The 12,292-nt window shown below is 39.7% G+C and overlaps 1 protein-coding gene across 5 annotated transcripts; it reads right to left on the minus strand.

The window, feature by feature from the left end:
- Positions 1–819: 819 nt before the first annotated feature.
- On the minus strand, positions 820–11,354 carry LOC111272897 (uncharacterized). Of its 5 annotated transcripts, none has more exons than XM_086973429.1 (4): positions 11,032–11,354; positions 6,162–6,358; positions 2,752–3,305; positions 820–1,616 (listed from the first exon to the last, which is right to left on the minus strand). In XM_086973429.1, exons 3-4 carry the CDS (start codon positions 2,847–2,849, stop codon positions 1,448–1,450), a joined length of 267 nt encoding a protein of 88 aa, XP_086829555.1. In that variant the 5' UTR covers positions 2,850–3,305; positions 6,162–6,358; positions 11,032–11,354; the 3' UTR covers positions 820–1,447. The 5 variants fall into 5 exon arrangements, with proteins under 5 accessions (XP_086829555.1, XP_086829553.1, XP_086829554.1 ...); XM_086973427.1 differs by having other exon boundaries at positions 6,103–6,358; XM_086973428.1 differs by lacking the exon at positions 11,032–11,354 and adding an exon at positions 10,547–10,706 and having other exon boundaries at positions 6,103–6,358.
- Positions 11,355–12,292: the final 938 nt, after the last annotated feature.

Here is a 12,292-nt window from a genome sequence, read left to right on the forward strand (position 1 = left end):
CCTTTAGTAGATCTGGTGCTTTCGGAAAAAATCCTAGTTATGTCGGCTTTATTAAATACGATAATTCTCAGTTTTTTGTTGAATACTTTGTACTTAGGTACACGAAAGTTAGATAGAAAGATTGGCTAACACGCTTCAATGCTGACCCCGCTTCGTCTATCAACATCCTGCGACGAACCATCGCTGATCTACCAGCACAGCGCCGATGTTGGTCGCTGGACAACGTTTCACAGTACTAGAAGAAATGCATGTCAGAATACCTAACGAAAATTTGTAGACATCTCTTCGCAGTTTCTCTTCAGGGCTTAAAGCTGTAAGGTTTTTCTTCCCTTTACACCTTACCACAGCAAGGCGATGATCCAACAGGGTGCTGAGGCAATTGTCGCTTTGACGTTTCTATTGAATTCTTCGTCTGAAATGCGAGCTTTGCGCCTAGGAAGCTAGAAGTAGATCGTTTACGACTCGACTCACCTCAAGGTCGGACGAACAGAATTTGTAATGGTAGTTGGAATAGTTAAGCACAACTATGGATTCTTGTAGTACGTTACAAGTGCCTGAAGAAAAACAAAACTTTATAGTCTGATATATAGACTTTACAAAAGTGAAGCAAATTCGATTTTAGATCTATACGTCGAAACCGCCACACTGTGCTGTCATATGTAATTGCGGATACCGGTACATATTTGCGCCCTATTATCCTCCGACTTGATAATATGCTTCTATGGCAACCAAGCGGCTTACCGTACCGAGTGTGGTCCAGATGCGTATTTCGAGACTCTCTCTATCATTACTATTATCTAGAAAAATAACAACATGCGGTATGTTAAATAAATATTTTTATATTCCTCAAAAATAACGAATGGCAGTCCAAAAACTTGTATTTAACAGTTGTATATCGTATCGGTAGCGTTTATGTGTGGGGCGAACATTCAAGTCTAATATTCGCTCAGAAACACGTAATATTTTTGTATATAACTGGAAGCTCTATTCTACCTTCATGGCTTTTAGTATGTTAGTGGCACTGCAGTGGCCCTTTTCGGCACAGCGGCTCAGCAATATAGCCGATACTACTGCTATTTTCGGAGTTGCATACATTATAAAAAAAAAAACACAATACGTTAAACCATTCATACACACATCGGCATATTCAACAGAAGCGGGTAAAAATAGAAAAGTCGGATTAGGAATGTTAGTCCTGATCTAAATTTACAGGTCCTGATTTACGAAACAAACAGTCAAGCTCGGATCCGGAGAATATATGTATAGCTGCAGCCTTTAGTTACATAGCATGTTACCAAAAAATTCCTCAAGTTGATCAGTCATTGCCGACAGTTAAAATAGAAAATTTTCAAGACGCTAAACTCAGATAATAGGATGTTATAAGATATGATAATTTAGGCGTAGAAGGCACCGGACGAGCGCACTGAAAGGAGCAATCTAATGGTCCTTAGGATGCTGTCCCACCAGACACGATGAAGTTGAGGCCTTCCGGGATGTCTCGGCCATTCATAAAGTTGTCGGAACAATAGTACGGAAGAAGGAGCCCCTTGTGAAGCACGTCCAAGAGCTCCTTCAGGACAGGTATGCACGGTACGAATATGTACAGCATTATATAGCTGCAAATAGCCAAACCGTAAACAAAACAACAGCAGGCAACTCTTAGACATGAATAATATCATGACATTTAATGTTTATTAAATTCGAAAATGAATAAAATTAAATTAAAGTAGTCTCATCACAATGAATGAATGCATTACACAGAGAAAAATTGCCCTTTGAACGGAACCCATTTTAAACATTGTCACATTGCAATATAACCACCACGACTACCGGAGCCACGTACTAAAGAGTACACCCGCTTTTTGCCCACTAGTTTTTTTTTATTAGTGTGCACCAAGCACTAAGTAGTAGGGCTTAATTTATTCGTGAACCATTTCTGAAAGGAAGCTGCCTCAGTTGTTAGGAACTTTACCTTGGCATATTAAAAATCAAAGACAACTCAGGTCTTACCTGTAACCAATATCAGATTCATAGTTCCCATCGTAAACTCACAGTATCGGACCCTTTACAAACTTGTACCAACCGATGTCTTCCTCTATTCAAACGGCATGCAAAAAGTGAACTTGTGGCCAAGTCTGTTGTTTTTCATTATAGAATTAAGAATATATCACGCGATTGCGAAATGTTTGAAAGGCACTGTTTGAAGTAGTTATTATCGTATTACTCTTGCCAAGAACTATTATAGTCTATTTTTGGGGGTTCTAATTTAGTTGGAGATCGTAGTACTTCAACGACTAACCGCATTCTATTCATTGAAGGATCTACATTTAGGCAGCATTTGTTTTTTCGATATTAGCTTTATTAGATTGACGCCTGAGTATTGCTCTTTTTCCTTATTGAATAAACTTTAGATTTCTCGCTGCTGTATAGTCGTTTAATATTTTGCCGTTCGCTTCTTGCCTTTCATTTGGCCACGTCTTAACACATTTTCACTCATCGTCTTTATGAGTTTCGTCGCTTTTCCCAGAACCAGCTATTTTTTAATCAACGTATCCATGGGATACGCGTACGTCTTTTTTCGCTTGCATAATTAAGCGGCTTTATAATAATATGCTGCAACCAAGGTAGCTGTTTTAAAAATTACAGGACCTACATGCACAAGCAGCTGTAAGATCAACATTTGGTAAAACATTAAGCAAATTCACAAGACGTTAGGAAATCCCGTAGGGCCAATTCACGCCCAATACTCACAAGAAAGCCACAGTACCGGCAATCCAAAATGCGACGAAAATTAGTAGTGCGGCCCAAATCACCATCCACACGATAGATAAGCCGCTTCTTTCCGCCATTTTTTACGTCTACCGGTGTGTATTTGCTCCGTTTTTCTATTGTTCTATGTGGTACGAGGAATTCAACAATGCACTTTTCACTGCTACCAATTGTCGCTCAATATAGAGAATAAGACCAAGTAGTAGTCGTAGTATGAGGTCATACGTTTACTAAGCCTCAGTTTGCAACGAGTGCGACGTCGTTCGTGCTCGAGGGCAACAAGATTTGATTCAGCAGAGGAGTTGCAATGTCTAGTATTAGGCTAGGAACACGCGTGCAGACGAGCAATAACACACAGATCAGTCAGAAGAAAGCTCTTCCGGGTGCTAGAACAAATTCTATTGTAGCAACGGTTCCTCTCGCTGACCCGCGCACAGCACGTAGACAGGCAGCGAAGCAGTCCCTCTAACTCTTCACAAACGACTTAGGCTCAAGAGCACCCGCAAGAGTTCGAAGCGCTACTTTACTGCTTCACTCTAAAAGACAGTCAACAACAATAATAATAATAAAAGCATTGGTTATAATCAATTTATCAAGCAAGGTAATCAACGGTGAGGTTTATATTTTTGCGAACATTTTCTCACTTTGAGATATTTTACCATATTGTCCTGCATTTGTTTCGGATCATTACCGCATTTTATAGCCAACCATGAATCTATTCGGCATATTGCAGCCAGATAGCGTAAATCTCAACCTGGGTCGTGCCGGCTAACCTGGTCATCGTGAAATAAGCAGCTCGCGAGCCACCTATACTACCAAACGTAACACTCAGCCTTATTCTACTGAACACCATTTTCACAATGTTTTCGTTTAAATAGTAACCTATAAAATCGGTAGATAATTCGACTGTTACTTGATTAAGTTAACGAATGTAATAATCTATTGTAACGTAAAGAAAAATTCCCAAATTAAAAAATAATGATGATGAGGCACTATATGGCGTAGATTTTGTCACACAAAATCTGTTTGGAACAATTTGAGAAGGAGCAAGGTTGAGTATTTAGCTGTTCCTTCGCAGCGAAGTGGGTCTTGACACGAGACAAGGTTTTTGATTGTTCAGACAGACAGACTTCTTTGAGCTGCTACTAAAACCCTCAAGATGGGGTGGCAGGGTTACCATTGACCATTTACTGGCCAATTCCTCTGATTATTTGAGAGAGACTAGCAGAGGTAGACCGGTACCGCTTAAGGACCACCAATCAAAGTTTCCGAAGTCCGAATATTAACGCGCCGAGTCAGTGAGTTCAATCAATTTCTATAGGTAAAAGACTGAGTGATAAATTTTGGAGAAACTACTCGATCTACTTCGCTACAAACTTCGAGTCGTCCTCGTTGTCTTAGCTAACGAATTTCAACCAAAGAAAAATTAAACTATTAATTTCTTTCGGAACTTCGGATGCGATGAAGAATTGAAGAAGAAGCATAACTTAATCCAATAAAAGTCAGTCTTTCTCTTTTATATTGGCCCAGGTCACTTCCTTTTTGTTCATTCATATATACATATAGGCGATGGAAAATTTCATTCGGTTCACTTAATGATAATATTATTTTGTTAAACCGGTAGCAATTAAAATAGAGGATTATGAACCTTTTATTAATTTATATATATATATACTAACGCTTCCCCAGAAGCTGTTCTAAGGTTTGATGCTGTCCAGTGTTGCTTGGTAAGGCGTATCTAGAACCTTCAACAACCCTGATTGCAAGGAATAAGGTGTACCAAATCGTACTTCAACGGCGAAGTTCTAAAGGGTTTGTTTTTTAGATTTAGGCGTACATGAAGTTATCTGGGGGCGTAAACGTACTTTGCTTTAGCGGCTGATGACCCCAGCCGTCACAGCAACGTCTAACAGCAGCGCAACATACAAAACGTAAAACGTCTATAACATATAAACACTTCATTATTCATTTAGAAACAGTAGATCAGTCTCGGGTCAAGTGGTGTACTATTCGTCGGCAACTACAATAAGTAACGCTGGTATTGGCGTATACCAATAGAAGATGCACAGTATTGTCTAGTCAAAAATAGAACACCTCTCTCAGTTCAATATAAAAATCAAGCTTATTAAACCTAGAGAAATTCGCATATAAATCTTCATTAGTAACACAAAAAAAAAGCAATACGGTGAAGCTAATGTATCATATCTATGTGTAATATGTACGATGTTTACAAAATAATCTTCTAATAGAGAAGAAGTTGCAATATTATCGTCCGAATTAGACTGAAATTAATACTGAAAAAATAAACACAACGTCATAAAATATCATTCCAGCTTGAAGCTGTCATTTAGGCAAATAAAGATAAAATTTGATTAAAAACATTATCATATGCATTTGTTCTTCAGTCTACCCCCAAACAAAACTCTATTGAACCTCTATTGAACAGGTGAAAAGTTGGTGGGTAATTTACTACACTATATATGGGAAAATTTATTATATTTATAGTTACTCAATTGTAGTCTGTGTTTGCATAGTGCGGATTAAGGGTACGGTACGAAGCATTTCATATTCCGCATATAGAAGTGGACTATGCTAGTAAATAAATGATAACAAAGAACTTAACGCTGGTTACAATTGTCCACGCTGCAGTAAATAATCAAGTGAAGCCATTTGGAGTAATAATAATGGAAGTAGCTCTCGCTTTGGCCGTAAATGTAAGCTAGGTCTAAGGTACCAAAGCCTTACTTAAACACAAACAAAATCTACCCTTCACAACCGGTACAGAATCCGGGCAAGAAAACCCCTGCCATTGACGATCCTTTGCTTTTATAATTGATAGTGCGGTCCGGCGTTATTACTCTACCCCCCTATAACAGCACTCACTAGAGGCCTCTCGAAGGTATAGGGAATATGCTTTTCGCCGTAAAGTACAAAGACAACATGATGCCCCTATGCTGAATCACCAAAGAATAAGCTTCACGATTTCATATCATGAGTCCTATGGTACATTTTCGAACAATTAACATTGGGTACGAGTGCTGCACCTAAAGGAATAGCCAATAGTTAACAATGGAAAAAAGGAACGAAGGCACTATTTATCGATAAGATTACGCCTGAAAGCAGCAGTTAGAAATTTACGTATGTACTATCAGTCGAGTAAAAAGAACCGCTATCATTTATGCAAACACGTGGCAATGTCGAAATTCAGGCAGTGCTGCACAGTAATTTTCGACTAAAAACGTGCCAACTGGGCTTCCTGCGTCTACAAAAAAAGTATAAATAACATATAAAATTATTTGACGGACAATATTTAATTGGCTATATCAGCTCTACAATTTGACTAGCGAAGCTTAATTTTTCCGTGGTAAAGTTGAACATGACCGTCAGCACACCGTCCGTTGACGACACGGAACAAGAACGGATTAAGTCCCACACAGGAAGAGAAAAGCTAGATTAGCTTTTGTGAATTGAACTAATCGAAAAGATCCAATGCTATTGTTGTTTTTCTTGATTGAATATGCGGAGGTTGCCACCAGTGGGGCACAGCCGAAACGCGAGGCGCGTCGTCAATCATTTTCGGGGATGTTTCCTTTAACAGACATTCAAACAGAAAGTAAAGGATACTTAGTTTCAGCCATAGCGTAATGTAAACACGATAACAACACGGCATAGCATGAGCAACAACTCATATCCATTGCACAGAATAGCTTTCTGGCGACCTATACTAAATGTCTCTGAATCACTGCCAAGGTTCGCCTTGCGAACGAACGCATGCTTGCATAGACCGAGCATTCAGAAAAAAAAAAGCTTACTGAACACGATTTCTCGTGTGCAGCAAGCTTTTTTTTTTAAATCCTGTTACTAAAGATGTTTCGTGAATCTTTTATCAAAGCATTACAATAGCGATTACGGTAGCACTAAGGCATATGTGGGCCTTACTCTTGTGTGGCTCGTCATAGAACCTTTTATTGGAAATATATGACTAGCTCGATTAAATTTAGACAGCCCAATGAACAACGCTATAATAGTTGGTATCTGTTTGATGATATATTCCTTTTGCGTCAGCTTTCGGTGTTCGGCGTACATGTTTGTGCGACGAGGGTATCCCTGTGCTGGAACAAGTGTTTGTGCCTGTGAATCACTTGTTCATTGACGTCTATTAGTAACTACGGCAATGTCAACCCAATGTCGATGTGGCAAAATCATGACTTTCGGGTCCGTTACTATTTTCCATACGGATATGCAGTTATCTATAAGAATTTATGTTAATATTTTGTTATGAACACCCTATTAGTTTGTCAGAGAAATGGGGCGCACTGACCGCCCAGATAGTTCATTAATCTTCAAATTTAATACTATCCTTGGGTATGCATCCTAGCCATATATATCCCGATTGTCACATCTTTTGTAGCACAACATGAGTAGGATTCATTCATATATAGAGATAGGACACGAGGGCCGATCGCCAGAAACATCTTCCATTGTACTCGGATCAATCTTCATCCGGCTTTACAATCATAAATGCCCCTCCGAGTTACTTTTTTTGATCATATCTTGCTTGACGTTGGTTACTATGACATCCATTGCTTAGTCTGAACTTTTCTGAAGGTAAAAACCTTTGCGCACATTTGGATCCGACTACGAGATTTATAAATATTTGATGACAGCTGAATGGCAAACACGACGTTCGTTCCATACAGTTAATGGGTTTATAAAGAATAATATCGGAATAAGACCACGCAGCAAGTACAATGTACACTAAAACTGAAACAGGTGTATTTATAGTAGTAATAAACATATAGTGTCGTTCTTGAGATTATGGCCTCAGAACCCAGCAGCATGTAACAGAAGGACGCAAATTAATGCAAAGATCACAGAAACAGCCGTTTCTATCACAACTAATTATAACGTATAAATTAAAATCGGGTTACTGTTGTAATAATAAGCGCCATATAAATTTGGCTCAAGTATACCTCTGTGTTACAATCCAAAACGTAGCTCATTTGCATAGGTGTCAATACGTCACTCTTCAACGCCTTGTGGCCCCCGACGGGCAAAAAGAATAGCTGTCTCAAACATCTAGAAGAAGTCACAAAAATGCTTTCTAATTCAATTGGGAACTATTGTAGGTCAGCAATGCAAACGTGTCGTCATGCCTCGTCACATAGGTCACGATGAAGAACTCGTGGACATCCAGTTAGCTATCTGAGACAGCCGAGCGTTATTAAATGTCAGTACATAAGCCAGTCTTAAGTGGCACAGATATTTGCGTGCTCACAATATCCAGAATAGAGTAACAAAAAAAGAAAAATGAAAATGGCCATATTTGCCAGTGACACTCTCATAAAAGCGCTGGACGTTTTAAGGTAGAACGTTTGTTTGTTTGTTTGTTTGTTTGTTTGTTTGTTCCTCCATAGTAAAAATGTTTTCAAATAAAATGTTGTAAAGGTAAAATCAGACATTTATCATTCGTCATTATTCTACCGGCGGATCATCATTATACAACCAATGGCATTGTATTTAATTTTTCCGCACGCACATGAAACGCGCGACAGGATCGTAGCAATGGCTGGCATTGAACCTATTTGGATAGATGTCGACTTTGGGTACATCGGTTACTCTTTTCCATTTAATTACCGCTCGTTTGATCATGTATTACTTAGGACAAATTGTTCTTAAAATTGTGTAGCGCCATATTGTTAGTTGGTCCAATAGGCAAGAAGTCTGGCATAAGTTTTTTTTCTTACTATCTGGTTCGAAAGCAGTAGTGTTTGGAGATCCCAGAAAGCCATCGTTCTTATTGACTACTAGAAATTAAGATCTACCTGTTTTCATAACAAATTAAACAACAACAAACAAAAGGTATTGAAGCCGGCAGCGTATGCCGCCGAGTATTACATGATATCCTTCAACGTACGACAAGCAAGACAATTCGTGAGGCGCAAAGCGAAGCGGCGGCGACCTGTGCCTTCTTAATAATGTTAGGTATACGTCACGAGATCGTATTCAACTTCTAGGAAGGAGAGCATAACTTAACATCGGCACACTGAGCCGCTCCCTAAGAAAGAATATCCACCACCTATAAAATATAACACACAGAAGCTATGGCAATTTTTTGTTGCCATAACATGTTGTGTGCTAGAATTTTTCTTCTAGAAATATAAAGACGGTATGCTGTTGCGGAAGCGGAACACCTTCGAGTTGTTAACAACGCACACAATATGATTATTATTGACTATCTGCAATAGAAGTTTGTCTACTTAAAGCCAAGTCGGGTACTTTTTTAGTTTACCATGACATTGTTACCTACAAGTAACTCCATGATCTTACTAACTCATTTGGCCAGCAAACATCAGAACAGAGCATTTGTACGTGTGAAAAGGGTGGCAGTGAATGACAATATGCCATGATAGTACGCATCAGACCCAAGTCCATTATGTCTTATATCCTTTATACGAAACATTTAAGGTAACTTTACATTGTTGACTTTGAAACGCATGTTCACGTTGACCTTCCAGCACTGATCGCTACCGCTAGAATATCGAACTTAGATTTTCAGGTAGCTTGCGAATTCCCTGCTATTATCAAAGATCCCCTTGGTCACCTCCTTTCAAGAAATCCATCCTGCCGATTGTCAAAACAATGTCTGAAGGGTAAACCCATAAAAGAGAGTCTATCCAGGAGACCGTTCGCCGCACAGTCCAGGTTGCATATCCTGATAAGCTCGAGCTAATTAATAGATCTATTTGTCATTTTTATCCAAATCACCGCGGTGGTTGGTATTCAGAAAGTTACTAAACTCAATGTAGCGTATTGCTTGAGTAATATTCGTTCGCTGAGGGATTTTTTGCGAACTTAAAAGAAACATACGTTTTGTTATTATAATATGCAACTATTTCTGTACGTTTCGAGTTTTACGTCCGGCATCGCAAATAGCAGAGAACGATTTAGGCGATGTTTTTTAAAGCGACAAACATAGACCTATCAAGGCTGATGATCTGTTCGCGTACTTGACACTTCATAGCGCCACTGCGTTTGGACGTTATAACAAGAATACATACAACTGGATAGTTACTGCCTGGCCCAAGTTATCAAAATAAATAAAATGCTGTATGCAGTAGTCAACTTGAGCAGAATTCAGTCACCAACGGAGATAACATCTCTCTTGAGTTTCTCGTATTTGTAAAAATATAATAAAGTATAGGATCTCTGATGGAAGAATCTTTCCTGCTTATCTTTATTTGAAGAACACTGACGTTGCCTAATTGTCGGAAAGGCTTTTTTTTGTGCGCTATATAAAGATACTGTGATAAAATTTTGTTGTAAATTATTAAAATGCGAAGTAAATGAGCGAGATGACCTTGTCTACGCTGCGGGACCCATCAAGTCGCTTTAATATTTTTTGCACTGTGGGATGTTCTCGTTGGAGTAATGGAAAGGCCTTAATGAAAGCAGATTCTGGTTTGGTTGAAAACTTAAAACTGACAACTTTGGGCAAAAACGTGCTCATACATTATTTTCGAGAAAACAAAAACTTATAAAATATAACAGTAAAAAATTTCGACGTATAGCCTTAAGGTCGTCCAGCATTTGCAGCTGCTGCCGGCAGTGCACCAGCAAGAAAAGTCAAAAACAGAAAACGAGGACTCTGCTGCGATATAACTATTGATCCCGACGGTATGCTATTATTAACAATAGATAAGTTAGCCATAGAAAGTTAGCGATGTCTGTTCCCAAATTACACAGACGAGATATAACTTACGAAGTAACTATTTACCTGACAATTGTAACAGCATGCGCCTGGCTTCGTGTTAACATCACCAGATAATTTTGTAAATAAAGCTACTAACAGTTGGCCGTTTATATTTATTTCGTGTCCCTTTACTAGCCTCAGGCAGGACAGTGACTTAGTATATAGACATACATACGTACGTATGTCCAACACAATGGTTTAGTGATAATTTTCACAGAATACTACCGCCGAACAGTTGGTTACTTCCAACGCCTAATTTGGTCAACGCTCCTTAATGGCGCTTGGCTTCGCGTTTGGGACGTACTGCCGTCAAGCAGAAGATGATTTAATGAAACTTGGGCATCTAGCCAGATGAGTAACAAATAGGAGCTGATATCGAGGTATTCCAGTGACATCCACCACTATATCCGATTGTTTTGGAATTATACCTTGCAACAGCATAAATCACACAGATACGAATCACCGTCAAGACATTTGCCACACGATCTGAGAGGCGATCCGATACACACCTATATGTTGCTATTGCACGTTGCCTTTTTCGCCGTTCATGAACAACGACGATGACGATGACGATGACGACGACCATATAACGACACAGGAATTTGGAGGCACTATAACACCCTTGTCACGAAAATCATGGACGTGACAGATACGGTCACTTGCTGTCGTTGAAACAGTGACGCCGATACTGCGGTTGCGTTTAGGGCGACCGCCTCGATCGGTCGCTGGGAAGCTTAACTTTGTGATGCGTGGCAGCTAGCACTTTTCTTTGATTGAGGGACTGTGATCTTGCAGTGATGGCTGTTGCTGTAGTCGCGGCAACACACTGGATAGCATAACACAGCGGCTTCCACAGATGGAAAGAGGAATCGAGCGGCGGCCACGCAGAGCGCCGCTGCTACTCAATCCTCTTTCACTTCATCATCACTTCCCGTGCGTTGGAAGCGCCCTGACGGCCGTCGTCGGCACTCCGGCCTCCCGACAAAATTGTCCGCCGCTGCCAGCCACCAGGTTCCCGAGGAGAGAGAAGTCTGGGCGAGGCCATTATTATACGGTGTGAAAGAATCGGGGCTTCCTACGAGCATGTTGTTATCAACTATATAAGAGATACTCGCAACATACCTTTTGTTTCTAACAAAACCTACGATGTTGTAAGGCGCAAATATTAGTTATAGCTGGCTGTGTGGAGGATGTTATGTAGGTTAGCAGTAGTTACATCACTGTTACATTTATGCAGCAGCTTCATAACTGCTGTCAAATTACATCAATGGCGAACTCGCTGTTCGAAGAAGCAAAAAATGGCTGCTTGCAGTCCCGTACGCATACAGGATGCCCGCTCCTCCCCATCTGCTCAAGGAGTTCATTTAAAATTGAAACTGAGGCAAACAAACGGATGAAAGTGAGAGAGATTATGTGTAAGTATCTGGTTAGAGTCATTCACTCATTTCACGCAACGGGGTCATGCGTCCCGTAACTTATAAAGCCAGGAACCAATTAGCCAATGAAAGTTACAATTAGATACGAATGTATATGTGATCGTATAATGCCCTGCCGTTCTTTTCGGAAAGTGAAAGGCTGTTCGCCTTTAATTGAAATAATTTCTAAACAAATAAATAATAGGACGTACGTTGCTGAGATTATCTGAGCTGAGAAGACGGAGATTGCTGGGAGAACAATTTATCCCAAACGTTCATTGCAAACTGAATAACATCTAGGTCAAATGTGTCAAATCAGGTCAAAAAATCATCAGCTGAAGCTAAATAAAATCAG

This window comes from Varroa jacobsoni, unplaced genomic scaffold, assembly GCF_002532875.2.
Source record: "Varroa jacobsoni isolate VJ856 unplaced genomic scaffold, vjacob_1.0 contig03760, whole genome shotgun sequence".
Taxonomy (NCBI): domain Eukaryota; kingdom Metazoa; phylum Arthropoda; class Arachnida; order Mesostigmata; family Varroidae; genus Varroa; species Varroa jacobsoni.